Raw genomic sequence first — 16,897 nt, 5'->3', positions numbered from 1 at the left:
TAGGCGAGTAGGAGGCGCCTGAAAACCTCCGCCTCCACGCGTCGGAAGTGTCAGTGGGCCAACATAAAAGCATAAGAGTAAAAGACAGAAGATGTGCAGCAGAGAAGAACCAAGACGGCCCGGTGAGTTGGAATCTTAAGGTGGGAGGTGTGTAGAAGGGCATTAAGGTGCCTGCTACTCGGAGAGCCGGGATAAACCCTCAGGTGCCGGTTGCTGAGGCAACTAGTGGGAAATAATGACCCACACCTGCCTAGCCAGCTGAAGGAAGGGGCAGGGTCTGGCTCCTATATAAAGCACAGGCAGGAGGCCAGAGGCAGTTCCCTACCAGCAGCTAAGGAAGAAGGAGCTCCCTGCCAGAAAAGAGAAGCCAAGCCTGAATGCCAGAGCAGCGTTGGTCACCGCGGTGGGATAGAGAACCCCGGTAGGCCTGAGCGTAGTTACAGCTGGAGGCTTATGTCTGCGTTGTAGCCAAGGGGCTTCAGTAGAGTGGGGACCCCAGCGCCAGTGAGGGCGCAGCATTCGGGGTGTATAGACCCCAGCCCCAGAGAGGGGCAGTTGAGAAGCCCCAGAGAAGGGGGCAGCAGTGTGGTGAGCCCCAGAAAAGGGGGCGGCGTTTCAGGGAAGGCCCCGAGAGAAGAGCGCGGAAAGAGAGAGAGAGACAGATGGGACTGCAGAGAGCCCGAGTGCCAGAGAGGGTGTAAAGACGGAGAGAGGGACAGAACAACGTCCATTACATCTGCGAGGCTTGGGGCGTGGTATTGGGGCGGTAGGAGCCACGCACAGCCCATAAGGCTTGGGTGCATGGGACACCCATGACAGGAAAACCGTGGCCAAGAGGACAGAAGGTAGCCTCCCTATAAAATATATAAAATCAAAGACGTGGTGGGCGAGAATCGGAGGGTGCAAGACGGCAGCTTGGCACAGTAAAGGAGGCGGTAGGGGAGAGCACAGCGACCCTGACATCCCTCCTGTTACAGTCAGCATTGATAGAGGGTAAGGAAACTCCCTCACCCAGGCCTTCCTGTCCCGTAAGGGCAGGGGCATCCCTTGGGACTGGTGAAAAACTGACGCAAAGTACCCATTTAGCAAGTTGGCTTTTTCCTGGGCATCAGTTGTCAGTTGTCCCATCTGGTTTAGCAGGGGTCCAATGTTGCCCTTGCTTTTCCTCCGGCTCCCCACATATCTGAAAAAGGACTTTTTATTGTCCTTGATACTTGTAGCTAGTTGGAGTTCCGTCGCAGCCTTGGCTTTCCTGGTTTGGTCTCTGCAGGAAACGACCAGTGCAGAATATTCCTCCTTGGAGGTGGATCCAGTCCTCCATCCTTTGTAGGTCTTTCTTTTTAGACTTAGGAGGTTTGTTAGTTCCTTGCAGAGCCAAAGTGGCTGCTGTGCCTTTTTCCTGCCTTTCCTCCAAGATGGGACAGACTTTGCCTGTGCATCCAGGATCGCTCCCTGGAGGAGCAACCACTCTTCCCAAACTCCCCTCCCCTTTGCATCGTGGTCCCTTAGGGCCTCACTGACAAGCCTCCTGAGCTTGTCAAAGTCAGCTTTCCTGAAGTTGAGGACTTCTGTATTGCTGACTGACTTGCCGGCTTTACAGTGGATGGTAAAGGTGATCAGCTCGTGGTCACTGTCACCCAGCTTCCCTTCGATAGTTAGGTAACCGATTAGGTTGTCCCCTGTTGCCAGTACCAGGTTGAGCAGCACTTTACCTCTTGTTGTCCCGTAGACTTTTTGAGTCAGATAGAGCTCATCCACGCACGAGAGAAAGTTCTGTGACCGTTCGGATTTGTCCGAACGCTCCTCCCAAAAGATGTCTGGATATTTGAAGTCTCCCATGACAACCATGGGCAGGGGGGAATAATGGCCCCACGCTGTCACTATCTCAAGATCCCAGCCCCACCTGCCTGTCTTGCTCCCAAACGCTGCTCCCTGCCTACCTGCAGTTCCATTCCATTGGCAAGACCAAGTGCATCCTGCCCACAAGGGTCCCAGGCTGGTCTCTGTGGAGACCCTGGGGCTGGGGCTGGGGCTAGGACCAGGATCACGGGCTGTGATAGTGTCAGGCCAGGCCCCGGACCAGAGCCACTTAGGGAGTTTTGGTGAGTGGGCAGGGAGGGTGGGGGTTCTGACCTGGCCTGTAACAGCTCACCAAAACTCCATAAGTGGCCTTCCAGGCCAAATAATTGCCCATCCCCAATTTAAACCCAAACGTATGATTTTAACTTTTTGTTGGTGGTACCATAAGTATACATATTTGTCATCATGCAATGACCCAGTCCTCTTCTGAATCTTGTTCAGTTGTTGACCTCAACAGCACCTGCCATGTTCCAGGTGCTAACCACAGGTAGTGACAAAGTATTTTTTTCCACTTATAACAATCATCATCTCTGCAGCATGAGCCTTCACACCTTCTGTTCACAGACATGCACTACAGAAAGTCTGCACAATCCCTTTGCTGGAGCAGTGGCTGCAGCAAGCTCTGCTCATCAGTTAGTTGTCATTAATGACACATTCTGGGACTAATCAGAAAGGTACAGGGACTGCTAAAGATCAGGATAAGTATCTATCTGAAGGTCAAATGTGGTCAACCCCCTCCTTTTCTCTTCCCTTTGCCAGCTTGAGACAAATCCCAGTACCTGTACTGACATCCCCAGGGCATCTGACAGAGCCTTTTTTGAGCCATCGGCTCTCACTGTGCCAGTCAGATTTCCCCTCTCAGTTCCTGATGCTTGAAAGGAAGGAATTCTCCCGCACAAACTGAGCTGCTGCTATTCTGAGGTTCAACTTATCTGCCAGTGTTAACTTCCAGTTGCCCAATACACTGATTATGACATTATGATGATTACATGTGTATTAAGCCTAAACTTCTCACCGAAAGAAAGTTGCGTCTGTACTGCTGCTTTGCCTGAAGGACAGGAACTAAGCCTATAAACTGCACTTGGGCCACCATGTATTAGGAGAGGTTTGATTCAGAGATGCTCCGTTAAGTAAAATAAAAGGAACTCATATGGCTAACAGTACAGGCAGTCCTCAGACTTACAACACAATTGGTTCCTGAAAACCATGTCTTAAGTCAAAACATTGCAACTCGGAACCGATTTTATAAACGGAGGATTGGTTCCCGAACCAAGGCCCGATACCATAATTTCACCAAAAATAATCCGGAATTTTGTACTCATCCAGGGAGATGGGCGACACAGCGAACTTGTTCGCTGGCGTGGCATCGCATCGGATCAAGCATTGTGAAGTCGAAACTGACATCAGAAAGTTGAAACAAGGTGTCAATATATAAATGTTCTAAGTGTGAAATGTTGCCATTCAAAATGTTGCAAGTTGAGGACTGCCTGTATATCACAGAGGTGGGCAAAATATGGCCTGTGGGCCAGATGCAGCCCGCCACTCCATTCTATCCAGTCTGTGGGGCCCCTAAAAATTTTAGAAAATTCATTTTTACCTGCCCCTGGTTGCCTGTCAAAGATGACAGGTGCCTGTGGCAGCAGGACCCAGAGAGAGCTGGTGGCAGGACCCAGCAGCTGAGCAGCAAGGCCCGCCCGGCTCCACCCCAGCCCCTGCTGTTCTGCTCTGGTGACCTTTTAGCTGTTCCATATCCTCCCTCCGTCTGAGTGGAAAATTAGATAAGATCGGATGGAGGGAGCGGGGGAAACCACTGTGATCTTCCCAGCAGCCAGGAACTGCATGGTGCTTGCCATGCTGGGCTGGAGCCAGAGTGGGAAGTGACGGGCGGGGGAGTGGAGTGAAGCAACGGCGGCAGAGCGAGTTGGGGTGGGGCGGACCTGCAGGAAGCAGTGGGAGTGAGGGAGTGGCAGGGGGGGCCTCAGAAAGTGGCAGGGAGGCCACAGAGAGCACCAGAGGCATGGGGAGTGGTGGTGATGGTGCTTAGGAAGTGGCAGCAGCATTGGTGGGTGGGTGTGCAAGAGGGAAAGCAGGGAAATGGCAGGGGAGTGGTGGTGGCACGCAGGAGCGTGGAGCCTGTGCTGGTGCCCTGAAGCAGCACCTGACCCGATCCAACTGTTCCCCGAGCCCGTTTGGGGAGCAGCGCCTAGCAGGCTTCCAGAGGGTGGGCTCAGGGAACAGTTGGATCAGGCCGGTGCTGCCTCCAAGCTGGGGTAGCACCCAACCCACTAGCAGCCCCAGGGGGCACTGCTGCCATGGCAGGAAGGACTGGAGCCCCCCCACAGCTCGAGGACTACTCATCCTGCTGGCAGCTCACCCCCCAGCCGCAGGAGAGGCAGGCAGGCTCCACCCAAAAACAAACAAACAAACACATAAATAAATAAATAAATAAATGAAAGTATCAGGCCTCTCACCACTTCTGCCTTCAACAGGTGCCTGCTGAAGGCAGAAGCCATGAGGAGCCCAATCCTTTTTTTTCTGCGGCGCCTGCCCGCCTCTCCCACAGCCAAGGGGCAAGATGACAGCTACATCATTGCAATTTGCAACCTTGCAAACTCATCTAAAACCCCCCAAACTGGCACATATATAATGTATACTGCCATTGAGCCACACAAATGACATTTTCATCACGTGTACATTGTGACAACCATCACATGTACACGTGCCCCTAAATTCCAGGGATAAAAGAAGATTCAAGGCTGGCAGCTCTCTCTCCTGTGATTGGAGAGAATGAGATGCAACAGACTAATGAGGAAGACTATAGTACTTCTCTCAGGCACTTCTGCTCAGGAGAGAGATCCGGACAAGCCCAAGTTCTATTAACCTGAAAACATTTTTCTCATTAACTATACACACACACGCACGCGCGCACACACACGTATACACACACGCACACACACACACACGTATACACATGCGCACACAAACGCACGCACACACACATATACACACAAACGCATGCACGCGCACACACAAACGCACGCACACACACATATACACACATACACACAAATGCATGCACGCGCACACACAAACGCACGCACACATACACAGCACACACATACACATAAATGCACGCACATATATACACATATACACTCACACCTAAATACACACGCGCACGCACACACATGTACACCTATATACATATGAATGCACACACACACATATGCACGCACACACGCACATACATACACACGCACACATACACACACATATACACATGCACACAGACATGCATGCGCACACACACATACATATGCACACACAGACATGCGCACACAGACATACGCACATGCGCACACATACACATATGCACACACATGCACACAAACACACGCACACATACACATATGCACATGCGCACATACATAAACATACGCGCACGTATATACACATGCACACAAACATACGTGCGCACACATACACATGCACACGCACACACACACGCGCGCACACATGCACACATACACGTACACGCACACAGGCACACGTGCACACGCGCACATATGCACATACATGCACGCGCACTCACACGCACATGCACACATACATATACACATACACGCGTGCACACAATGCACACACATGCATGCACACATGCACGCACACACATGCACGCGCGCACACATACATATACACACATACACGCACATACATATGCACGCACACATACATATATACATACACGCAAACAGATACACACATGCACACAGATACACACATGCACACGTAGATACACATGCACACGCATATAGATACACACACACACAGATGCACATACATGCACACATACATATGCACGCACACAGCTACACATGCACACGCACACGCACACATGCACACGCACATACATGCACACATGCACACGCACACACAGATAGACATACATGCACACAGACATGCACACGCACACACATACAGATAGACATACATGCACACGCACACAGATAGACATACATGCACACAGAGACACACATGCACACGCACACATACACAGATATACATGCACACAGACATGCACACGCACACACAGACATACATGCACACACACAGATACACATACATGCACACATGCACACGCACACAGATACACGCACACATGCGCGCACACGCACACATACACACACATGCACACGCACTCACACATACACACATACATATACACATACATATACACATACACGCACATACACACATGCACACATGCACATATACACATACATGCGCACGCACATACATATACACACGCACACACAATGCGCACACATACACATACATGCACGCACACATGCACATACATGCACGCACACATGCATGTGCACGCACGCACACACATACATATACACACATACACAAACACACAGATACACATACATGCACATGTAGATACACATGCACACATGCACACGCATATACAGATACACGCACACACGCATAGATGCACATACATGCACACACATACATACGCATGCACACAGCTACACATACACACACACATACGCACACGCACACACATGCACATGCACACAGATGCACATACATGCACACATATATGCACACGCACACATACAGATACATACATGCACACACATGCACCCATACAAATAGACATACATGCACACACATGCACCCGCACACACATACAGATAGACATACATGCACACAGACGCACACGCACACACAGATAGACATACATGCACACGCACACCCACACACATGCACATATACACACGTGCGTGCATGCACACCCATGCACACCCACACACACATATATATACACATATGCATGTACACACATGCATACTCACATGCACACAAACACACGTACACATACACATATATGCATACTCACATGCACACAAACACACGCATATATGCATACACTCATGCACACATGCACACGCACATGCACACACTCGCACGCACACGCATATATGCATACATTTAAACACGCGCACACACGCACTCACGCACACACGCACACTCACGCACACGCACATATGCACACTCACGCGCACGCATGCACACATACGCATACTCACATGCACACACAGAGCATACGCTCATGCACACATACACACGCACTCACGCACACACACATGCACACACGCATACTCACGCACACACCCGCACACACCCGCACACATACACATGCATATGCATACTCACGCACACACGCACACATGCATATACGCATACACTAACGCACACAGATACACATACATATACGTACACACACACACACATACATACACGTACATGCACACGTACACATATACGCGCGTGCACAAATACATACATATGCACATGCACACACACGCGCACACATACATATGCACATGCACACACACGCGCACACATACATATGCACATGCACACATGCGCACACACACGCGCACACATATACATATGCACATGCACACACACGCGCGCACCCATATACACACATACACACACATGCACGCGCACACCCATATACACACATACACACACATGCACACACGCACCCATATACACACACATATACATATGCACACACGCGCACACACACACCCATATACACATGCACATGCATGTGCGCACACCCATATACACACCTACACATATATACACACGCGCACACATATACATATGCACATGCACACATGCATGTGCGCACACATACATATGCACACACACACGCATGCGTGCACACGCACCCATATGCACACGCACACATGCACGCGTGCACACACGCACCCATATACACACGCACACACACGCAACCATAGACACACACACACGTACATATGCACACACGCACACACGCACATATGCACATGCATGCACACACGCACCCATATACACATGCACATGCACACGCGCACACACACGTATGCACGCACACACACATATACATATGCACACACACACACGCACCCATATACACACACACATATATGCGCACACACACACATATGCACATGCACGCACACACACACACACGCACCCATATACACACACGCGCGCGCGCACACACAAAATTAATCCTGAGGGAAGCTGTGACTGAAGAGAACATGCAGGTTACTGTTACAATTTAAGAAACAGACACACCACCTGATCACTCTGATCAAATCCATGGCACCAACTGATCGCTTACTAGTCTTGCCATTTTGAAATAAGACTGATCAAGCCATTTGAAGTACAATAGCAGTACACAATATAGTTGTCATCGGGAACTCACTGAGTGAGACTGAAGCTTCTCTTAGGGAAGCCCATTATCCCATTCGCCTTTGGGAAATGGCAAGCTGCAGCAATGCAGCTTTTCATGAAATATCCACAAAAATTACACAGGCTCTCCTGACAACTGCATTTGCAATGCAGATTACTGCTGTACAGGGGGTTTCTACTTTTGGGAGCAAGAAACTGCCATGTTTCCAGTCCGCCTTGCTGGAAGCTTGTCCCAACCCTGTCCACAGAAGCAGCATTAAGCCTTTGCCAGTCTCTCCTTTATTTTTAATTCCCTCTGCCCTTTTGTTTCTCTTTTTTTTTCATAAACTGCTGGAATCCACATTCCACTGTGACAATTGCTCCTGCCCACACATTCCAAGTTGCCCTCCTGATGGACGTAGCTATCCAGCAAGCAGTTTGTCCCCAGCCTGCTCTCGCATACAATGAAGCACGCAAACGACGCCTGTTCCCACAGGGAACTTGGCTCCTTCTCCAATGAAAGCAGGCAGGGTAGTCAAGATGTGCCTAGCAACCTGGAACAAAGGCACAGCCCAAAGACAGAAGCCCTACAAGTGAGAGTGTGATAAGGAAATGCAGTTTTATTCACCCTGAGACTGTTTTATGTTATGTACAGTACGAAAACAAGCACATTATGGCCGAGCTTTATTGACACATTAAGGTTCTAATCTCTATAATCGCCAAACACGTCCAACACATGTTAGTCATTTGGCAATTTGTGTTGCATTTTAGCAAGACTCAATGATATTCCTTGCCACTAAAAAATCCTGTCTTTGAAAGCATTTCAAAGCTGAACATTAAGTCTTTCTTTCCTACAGGCCAGAAGGGAGCACTAAATTGATCCCAGCTCCCCCTACCATGCAGTTCAATTCCTGCCCAAAGCCACAGAAGAGGTCTGTGACAATCAAGTCACTCAGCCTCTGGTTCCCATCTCGCCCCCTCCCTCCTGCACCTGTGTTATCTTGTTGATGGCAAGCTCTTTGAAACAGGAGTCAGTCCAACATCTAGAACAACAGGACACTATCTATGTGCAGGCCTGTTGGCAGTTCTCTACGAGTTAGTGTTAAGAATCATATAAGAATAGGAATAATACAAATAATAGGATGAATGGGGACAGCATCTTTGGGGAAAAAGTGGAAGTTATCAAGCACAGCCTGTCTGCCTGGGACCCACACATTTTAGATTAGCTATGTTCTAGCATGAACCAAAAAAAATTTTTGAAAAATTAACATAGGTAGCGCTAAAATTCAAGTGCTGTTGACTCACCAATAATAAATTCTGATCAGTGCTGAAGGCCACAGGAGAAAGGATGCTACAAATGCTAGAATCGGGATAGCCAGGGTGCCTCCAGCTATTACAAACATGTTCAGCACATCGAGGTCCATGTTGCTCTAGGTCTTGACTTCACCTGCATAAATGAATAAGGACCCAAAGGTTAGTAACAAACAACAACTAACATCAATAAATGACTAAGTCAAGACTGCAGGGAGAGGAGGAAATCATTAAAGGTACCACAGTATACAGCAGATATCAGGCAGGCAGGCAGGCAGCTAAATGGCTTTCAGCTTGAAAACAGCTATTGCTTTCATACCCACAACAGATCTGACTTCTGAAAACTTATTTTTTCTCAAGATCATGCCAGGAACTGGAACAACTGCTCTCACAATGAGTTCAGATGAAAATTAAAGACACTGGATTATAATTTAGTTCTCACAGCACTTTTCATATATGCAAAACAGGGATTTTCTCCACTTGCTCCATCATACCACCCACCGCCTGAGGGCTGAACAAGAACACAAATAAAATGAGCCTATTAAGAATTTATTTCACCCAACAGTCTCCTCCCTTCCCCCCGCCCCTAAAATCTGTTGTACAATAACTGACCTAGAATTTGACAGCCTGTGTCCTGCTCCAGGCTCATGACTGCTTTATACAGACATCTGCTAATCAAGGAGCAGAACCTATTACTGGTCTCAGGAAAAATGGGAAAGGAGCCCTGGCATCTTTTATTGCATCATATTTTTACTCATGCAATCCAAATTAGTCCCCCTCAGAAAAAAATACCAAGGCACCCCGCTGTCCTTCCACAGTGCTGAGAACAGACCACTTGTGCTTGCTATGTTAAAAAAGTCACTGCTTCTACCATGAAGTACTCCAAATTCAGGATCTCATTATGCTACTACATTTTCAGGGACTGCTAACACACCGCACTTTTTGAAGTGCAACCATCTACCTACTGTGATGAGATCTGTTTGCTTATTTCTCACCTTGCCTATCCCCCAGGCAGCAGTCAAGCACTTCATTATTAAAGGATTAATCCTGCCCCACAAACTTCATGAGCATGTTATCTAGTTCCCGATGCTGAACATCTGATGTCAGTGGCGATGTGTAGGGGGTGCATGTGCACCCCCTGAGAGCTCCAGTGCACCCCCTGATCAGCCATACTCGCCACTTAGGTGATGGGTGGGGGGGGCAGACAGGTGTGTCAGTGCCCCACCTGCAAGCATGGGCCAATCACTCCAGCTGCAGCGATCAGCTGCAGGGGAACTCCCTCCAGGCAGCACGACCTGCCACTGGGGGGACCCTCCCCCCCTCACCAGGCAGCAAGATCAGCTGCAGGGGACGCCCCCTCCCAGGCAGTGAGACTGGGGGGTGGGGGGCACGGCACATGCGGCACCACTCGCCCATGTCTGATGTGCCATGCATTTTCTCAACAACTGTCCCTTCACAAAAGTACATTTCAAATCCAAGGATTATCAAGTTCCTGGTCCCCTCCCTCACAATCTGTCCATGCTATATCTAAACTTAATCAGATTTGTGGATAAACCTTTCTGAGTTTGGCGTGACTGTTTTGAGTCATTCTGATAGCTGTTCAGTATATAGGTTGCCAAAGAGAAACCAGACAATTTTAATTATAAACTGTGCCAACATAGAGCTATGATACACAGGTCCTATTAAAATAAACAAACAGATTAAAACAATATATTGTGACCCACATTGGCCAGAGGAATGAGCCTGGAAGCTGTTGTGCTATTTGGCATCCACCAGCCCTTGCACCACCAGTCTGCGTACATTCTCCAGCAAATAAGTACTATCACCAATTTGAGCAGGTCCCTAGCAATACACCTTCCTCTTGTCCCAAACACAGCTTGAAGCTACCATTTGACCCCTACGAACATCTCACTGCACATCTTTGCATTAAACTGTGGTGATACATGAGCGCATAACAGATGGAAAACATTTACCATAACTTCTTGCAAAAATGAATTAGTTTATGGGAAGGGGGAAGAGGAGTTGCATACCACAATCCAAATGTAACAGTAAGCATCTTTTAGCTTACCTTAGAAAGATGCCCTCCTCCAGGATGAGAATGCCACTGCCAAAAAGTACTGATGATGTTCTGGAAAAACTAGTAAAAAAGAAAAGGCAAAATTATTTTCCCATCATTTTCTTCTGCCAGACCTAGAAGCAGAAACACTACTCAGTTCAAATATTCAAGCCATCCAGCATGACAACACATCCAGAACAAACATTAAAAGGAAAGCAAAAAGATTAAAAACTGTTGAGGTGGCAGAAACAATCCAGGGTCTACTTGTGGTACCCAGGCACTAGGTAACTTAGCAGTAATTGCTGGACTTAACTGGGGGAAAAATGAAAGCTGGAAACTGAAAATGAGGATGATGATAGTTATGAGGATGATAGTAGATGATAAATAAGGTTCTTTGGGTGAATCTGATCTCTTTTATTAGGCCAACTTAAACAGTTAGAAAAACAGTTTTTAAAAGCAAGCTTTTGGGTTTAAAAACCCTTTGTCAGGCTAAGGAAGTTTCAGCAGTCGGTGTGTGCTCTTCCTGGATGGAATGAAAAGTAAAGAAGCCAGAGGCCGGGCTGGTATGCATACAAGACAAGCAGTCAGTGAAGATGTAAATTGAGGAGTTAATGGGTGAGAGACAGGCTGGGTTGGGGCAGAGAAGGGGAATGAACAGTGGAGAGGTACCTGTGGAGTCAGATGTCAGGCAGGTTATAATGTATCATAAATTCAATGTCTATATTTAATCCATAATTTTTAGTATCTAGGGGGTTGATGAAGTGAAGTTCACAGGCTTGTCTCTGAGAAGTGTTTTATAAGTTTCTTTTGAGGATTCAAGTTGAGAGATTGGAGAGAGAGTGGTTTTGTTGTGAGAACGTGCCCCCACAGGTAATTGGGTATTCTTGTCTTTGATGGATTTCCAGCGTGTGTTAATTCTGGTGCGCAGTTGTTGTTTGGTCTCTCCTACGTATTTTCCACCAGGACATTTGGTGCATTGCATGAGATATATTACATTTCTGGAGGTGCATAGAGATGAGCCTATGAACTTCACTTCATCAACCTCCTGGATACAAAAAATGATGGATTAAATATAGACATTGGATTTATGACACATTATAACTTGCCTAACATCTGACTCCCCAGGTCTCTCTCCACTATTCATCCCCCTTCTCGCCCCCACACCCAGCCTGCCTCTCACCCACTGACTCCTCAGTTTACATCTTCACTGACTGCCTATCTTGTGTGCAGACCAGCCCAGCCCAGCCTCCGGCTTCTTTACTTTTCACGCCATCCAGGAAGAGCACACACCAACTTCTGAACCTTTCTTAGCCTGAGGAAGGGTTTTTAAACCCAAAAGCTTGCTTTAAAAAAAAATGTTTTTCCAACTCTTTAAGTTGGTCTAATAAAAGATATCAGATTCACCCAAAGAACGTTTTCTGCCTATGCCCTTAGACCAACACTGTTACAACATACACCCCTGCAACATGTTAAGAAAATTAATGTATTTAAGGTACCTGAACCAAAATTCAGGCTGCTCCTATTTATCCAAAAAAAAAATCATCTTTCCACAATGATTTTATGTGGCTTCAAAACACTTGGATAACTGGGTCTATAATATACCAGACACGGACATTTCTTTGTACGTCCAAATCAAGGGCTCTTTCTGCAAAATACTTAGGAGTTCTAGGTGGAGCAGATTTCAGGCTACAGTATGTGATAGAGATATTATACAACAAACTGCAATGGACTAACATCAATATAACATTCATATAATATAACATTCTCATGTGTCTGAGAACATGGCTAACAGGTCCAGGTATTCCGAGATTCCCTTAAGAGGGATAGGCCGGCATGGGCAGGAAGTGTTTGATTCCCTGTGTTTGATCTGAAGCCTGTTCCTTGGGTACCCATGACAGCTGTTGCAACTCACATGACTACAGATACCCAATGAACATTACCCTTACTCAGGAAACCATACTCCTAGCAAGCCAAGTGCATCTGGCAAATCTGGACAGAGATCGTGGATGCCCTTTTCTCAGCACCAATATCACACAAGCAGCATTCGGTACCTCCACGTATGTGTGCACGTGTGTTTTGTGTCGTTTCCTCTATTTCAGATCTGAAGCAGAATTTTTTAGGTTACTGAAGTGTTTCACCCGATTCTACTTTTGCTCCCTCCAAAGTAACTCGACTGGCACAAATAGCATTACCTCTGAGTTATACCACCCTGGACAGCAGTATCGTGCCCATGACCCTGGTCAAAATAAGAACACCTAGGGAGCCAGATTGATCAGCCCAGCTAGCACTGCTTAGCACAAGACTCAGGTGGAAACTAGACTTTGGGACAATCATCCTAAAGGGTTGTTCTGCCTCCAACCAAGTTAAAACAGCTGCCAGGGACTGTGGGATGGATACAAATAGTCAGACAACAACACAGCACCTATTTACTCCTCCCACACCACCTGCTTTGTGGGATGATAACAAAGGAGCCGCACAAGCCAGACGATCTAGAGGAAATTAATTTTACATATCCACTCCTGCAGCAGAGGTAACAGCAATACTGATGATCCCCCAGCAGCTATTCACCCAGGCTTCTAACCTCCAGAAACAGCCTGTGGCACTAAAGAAGAACAGCAGAAAATATAATGGAGAAAAACCTTACAGCAAGACTATGTTTCCATGCTCCCAATACAGTGCCATCAAGGTCTAGGCGGAGTGCAAGAACAGCAAAATGCAGCACTAGGGAAAGAATAAGACTAATGTTCTTTTGCAACATCCCCTTCAGCTTTAGCTAGATTTTTTGTTTCTTTTTTTTTTTTCTTTTAAAGACCAAGGCAACACTTGTTGTCTAATGAGGCCTACATTTTTCCTGTTCTAAGCCAACATGATCAAAAGAGGATGTGCATTTAACTACCTTTTAGAGCCAACAGGAAGCATTTTGGTTCTGTCAAAATTCAGCTATAACAAAACAAAAAAAATCCATGACATTTACTTGTTAACAGCTAGAAGGCAGCGGATTACAATTCATTACCAAAAGATAAATTATCTCAACTGCAACCAAGTGTTTTCTGTAGGGTGATACTTGGAAAAATAATGACCTTGCTTTCTTGCAAGGCTCTCAAAGCACTTTGTAAACATTTCTTAGCTAAGCCTCTGAATACAACCCCAACATGGAGTTATACCCATCTCTCCAAATGAAGACAGACTAAAGAGGCTCCTACCCTGGGGGTCTTTAAGAGGAGGCCTTGCTGGGGTCGTTTGACCCCAGTACTTTTTCCTGCCGTGGCAGGGGGTTGGACTTGATGATCTGCTCAAGTCCCTTCTGACCCTACCAACTATGAAACTATGTCCTATTCAGTTTAGAAAAGAGACGCGCCGGGGGAGGGGGGAAATGATACAGACTTATTTAGTTTATTATTTACTCTTTTTCACAATACGAGAAGTGGGGGTTGCAAAATGAAACTAGTAGGACGTAAGTTTAAAACTAATACAAGGAAGCTCTTTTTCACATAGCATGCAATTAAAGCATGGAACTCACTGTCACCAGATGTTGTGGGAGCTGACACAGTTTAGCCAGTTTCGAAAAGGGACTGGACAAATTATTGGAGGAAAGCGGCATCAGTAGCTATTGACTATGGGAATTAGGGGTACTGCCTCTGAATTAGAGCTTTCCAAACCTTAAATGTTGGAGGCTGAAAGTGAGAAAGTAACAGTGGGAAAAACCCTGGTCATTCCATGTTCCCTCTCTTTTCAGCCTCCACTCTGCCATTATGTGAAACAGGCCCATTTGATGTGCCATGAGGTCATAAACTTCGGCCCACGATGAAAACTATAAGTCTCTTTTGATAAGGGATATGAGACGCATCAACTGATTACTTGGGGCAACTAAAAAGAAAAAAAAACAGAAAAGAAAATAGGAATGAGAGTGAGGTCATAGGTTAATAACAAGGAATCTGAAAGAGGACACCAAACAGAGCACCCCAACTAGCACCCACTACCCCCTGAAAGAGCCAAGGGATGCTGACTAGTGAAACTCTGCCCAGAGATGTGAGCAGAGGAGTAACAGAAAGATGGCCCCACATTTGTGTGTGTTCCCCCAGCCCAGTGGCGACACGTAGGGGGTGCACAGGGATTCATCCCCTGACCGGCCATGCTCACTGATTAGGTGATTGGGGGGGGGGGGCAGGCGGGAGTGCCAGTGCCCTCCCTGCAAGCACCAGATGATCACTGCAACCATTCCCAAAAGCGGCTGCAGGGATCAGCACCCCTCCCCCCCCCCACCAGCGGGATCAGCTGTAAAGGGACTCCCCGCACCCCCAGTCAGCGGGACTGGTTGGCGGGGGGGCATGTGCCCCCCCTGACTAAGGTGACACCACTTGCCCATGCCCCAGCCAGAGCCTCCTTCTTGGTCTTGTAAATGGCCAGCTTGGGCAGAGCCAGGAGGAGGCTGACCAGGACATCCCAGGGCTTTGTAGAGCCATGGATGGAGAGTGCATAACAAAAAATGTGCAGGGAGAAGTGCAGCCAGAACCTCAGCAGGAGGTTCTGGAGGAGGCAGAAGAGGGGCTGCAACCTGGCACATTCGAGGTAGGCATATACCCAGGTCTCCCTCTGCTGGCAAAAGGGGCAGGTGTCAGGGGTTTCCATAAAGCATGCCAAAATAAATGCCTGTGGTGATGGCTCATTGGAGAAGCTGCCAGCTGAGGTCCTCAGTGACTCGTGGGATCAATGTGGAATACAGACTTTTTCACTGAGGACCCTTGACTCCCCCCCTCACCTAAGGTGTCCCGCCACTTGTTGCTGGGGTGGACACAAGGATGGACTGATGGATTTTGCAGAGCACAAGCACATAGAGTGGGCTGTTCAGAGGTGGACTGGTATCCCCCAGTCTGCTGAGATGGTGGGGCAGGGAGTGCCATAGGGCTTGCCAAGGCAGCAGCCCCACAACTAGTTCTGGGAAACTGGGGGATAGGGGGGTGGGGTCTTCCCTCACACAGGACCTGGTCCACATAGGCAAAAGCAGTGGGCGGCAGGGCAGCCTTTACCTTCTGGAGTATGCAGCAGGAAGCACACAGTGTGAGTAGCTCCATGCACCAGGCCAGTGCAGAGGGATTCACCCATCTCTACCTGGCATAGTCCAGGAGGTTTCCAGTATGAGTGATATTGGCCAGAAGCATCCTCCAGCACACCCAGGGCACCTCTATCACTGGCACCACCGATTGGGCATTTTTCAGAAGGGGCTCGGAAAAGGTCAGTGCCCTGGGCAACCATGTCTGGGGATCTGGAGGTGGAGACCAATCTCCAGGCCCTGAGGAGGTTCTTGTAGAAACCCAAAAGCTCCTCCAGGTCCTGCCTGGGGAGACCTTGCAGGTAGAAGAGCTGCCGGTCACACTGGTATCCTCAGAGGCAGTGGAAGAAGGTACAGCCAAGCAGAAACCA

At 47.9% G+C, this 16,897-nt stretch overlaps 1 protein-coding gene across 1 annotated transcript in view; it reads right to left on the bottom strand.

Moving 5' to 3' along the window:
* Positions 1–11,557, bottom strand: part of ABHD6 (abhydrolase domain containing 6) — a 34,620-nt gene extending 23,063 nt beyond the window's left edge. The window contains exons 1-2 of the mRNA XM_006033692.3: positions 11,489–11,557; positions 9,415–9,556 (exon numbers count right to left, since the gene is read on the bottom strand). Coding sequence (XP_006033754.1) covers positions 9,415–9,533 — 119 coding nt within the window. The 5' untranslated portion in view covers positions 9,534–9,556; positions 11,489–11,557. The remainder of the gene's footprint in view (positions 1–9,414; positions 9,557–11,488) is intronic.
* Between the last annotated feature and the right edge of the window lie 5,340 nt (positions 11,558–16,897).

The sequence above is a fragment of the Alligator sinensis genome, unplaced genomic scaffold (assembly GCF_000455745.1).
Source record: "Alligator sinensis unplaced genomic scaffold, ASM45574v1 scaffold1273_1, whole genome shotgun sequence".
Taxonomy (NCBI): domain Eukaryota; kingdom Metazoa; phylum Chordata; order Crocodylia; family Alligatoridae; genus Alligator; species Alligator sinensis.
The sequence above is the reverse complement of the archived record's forward strand: the minus strand, read 5'-3'. Positions and strand labels throughout refer to the sequence as shown.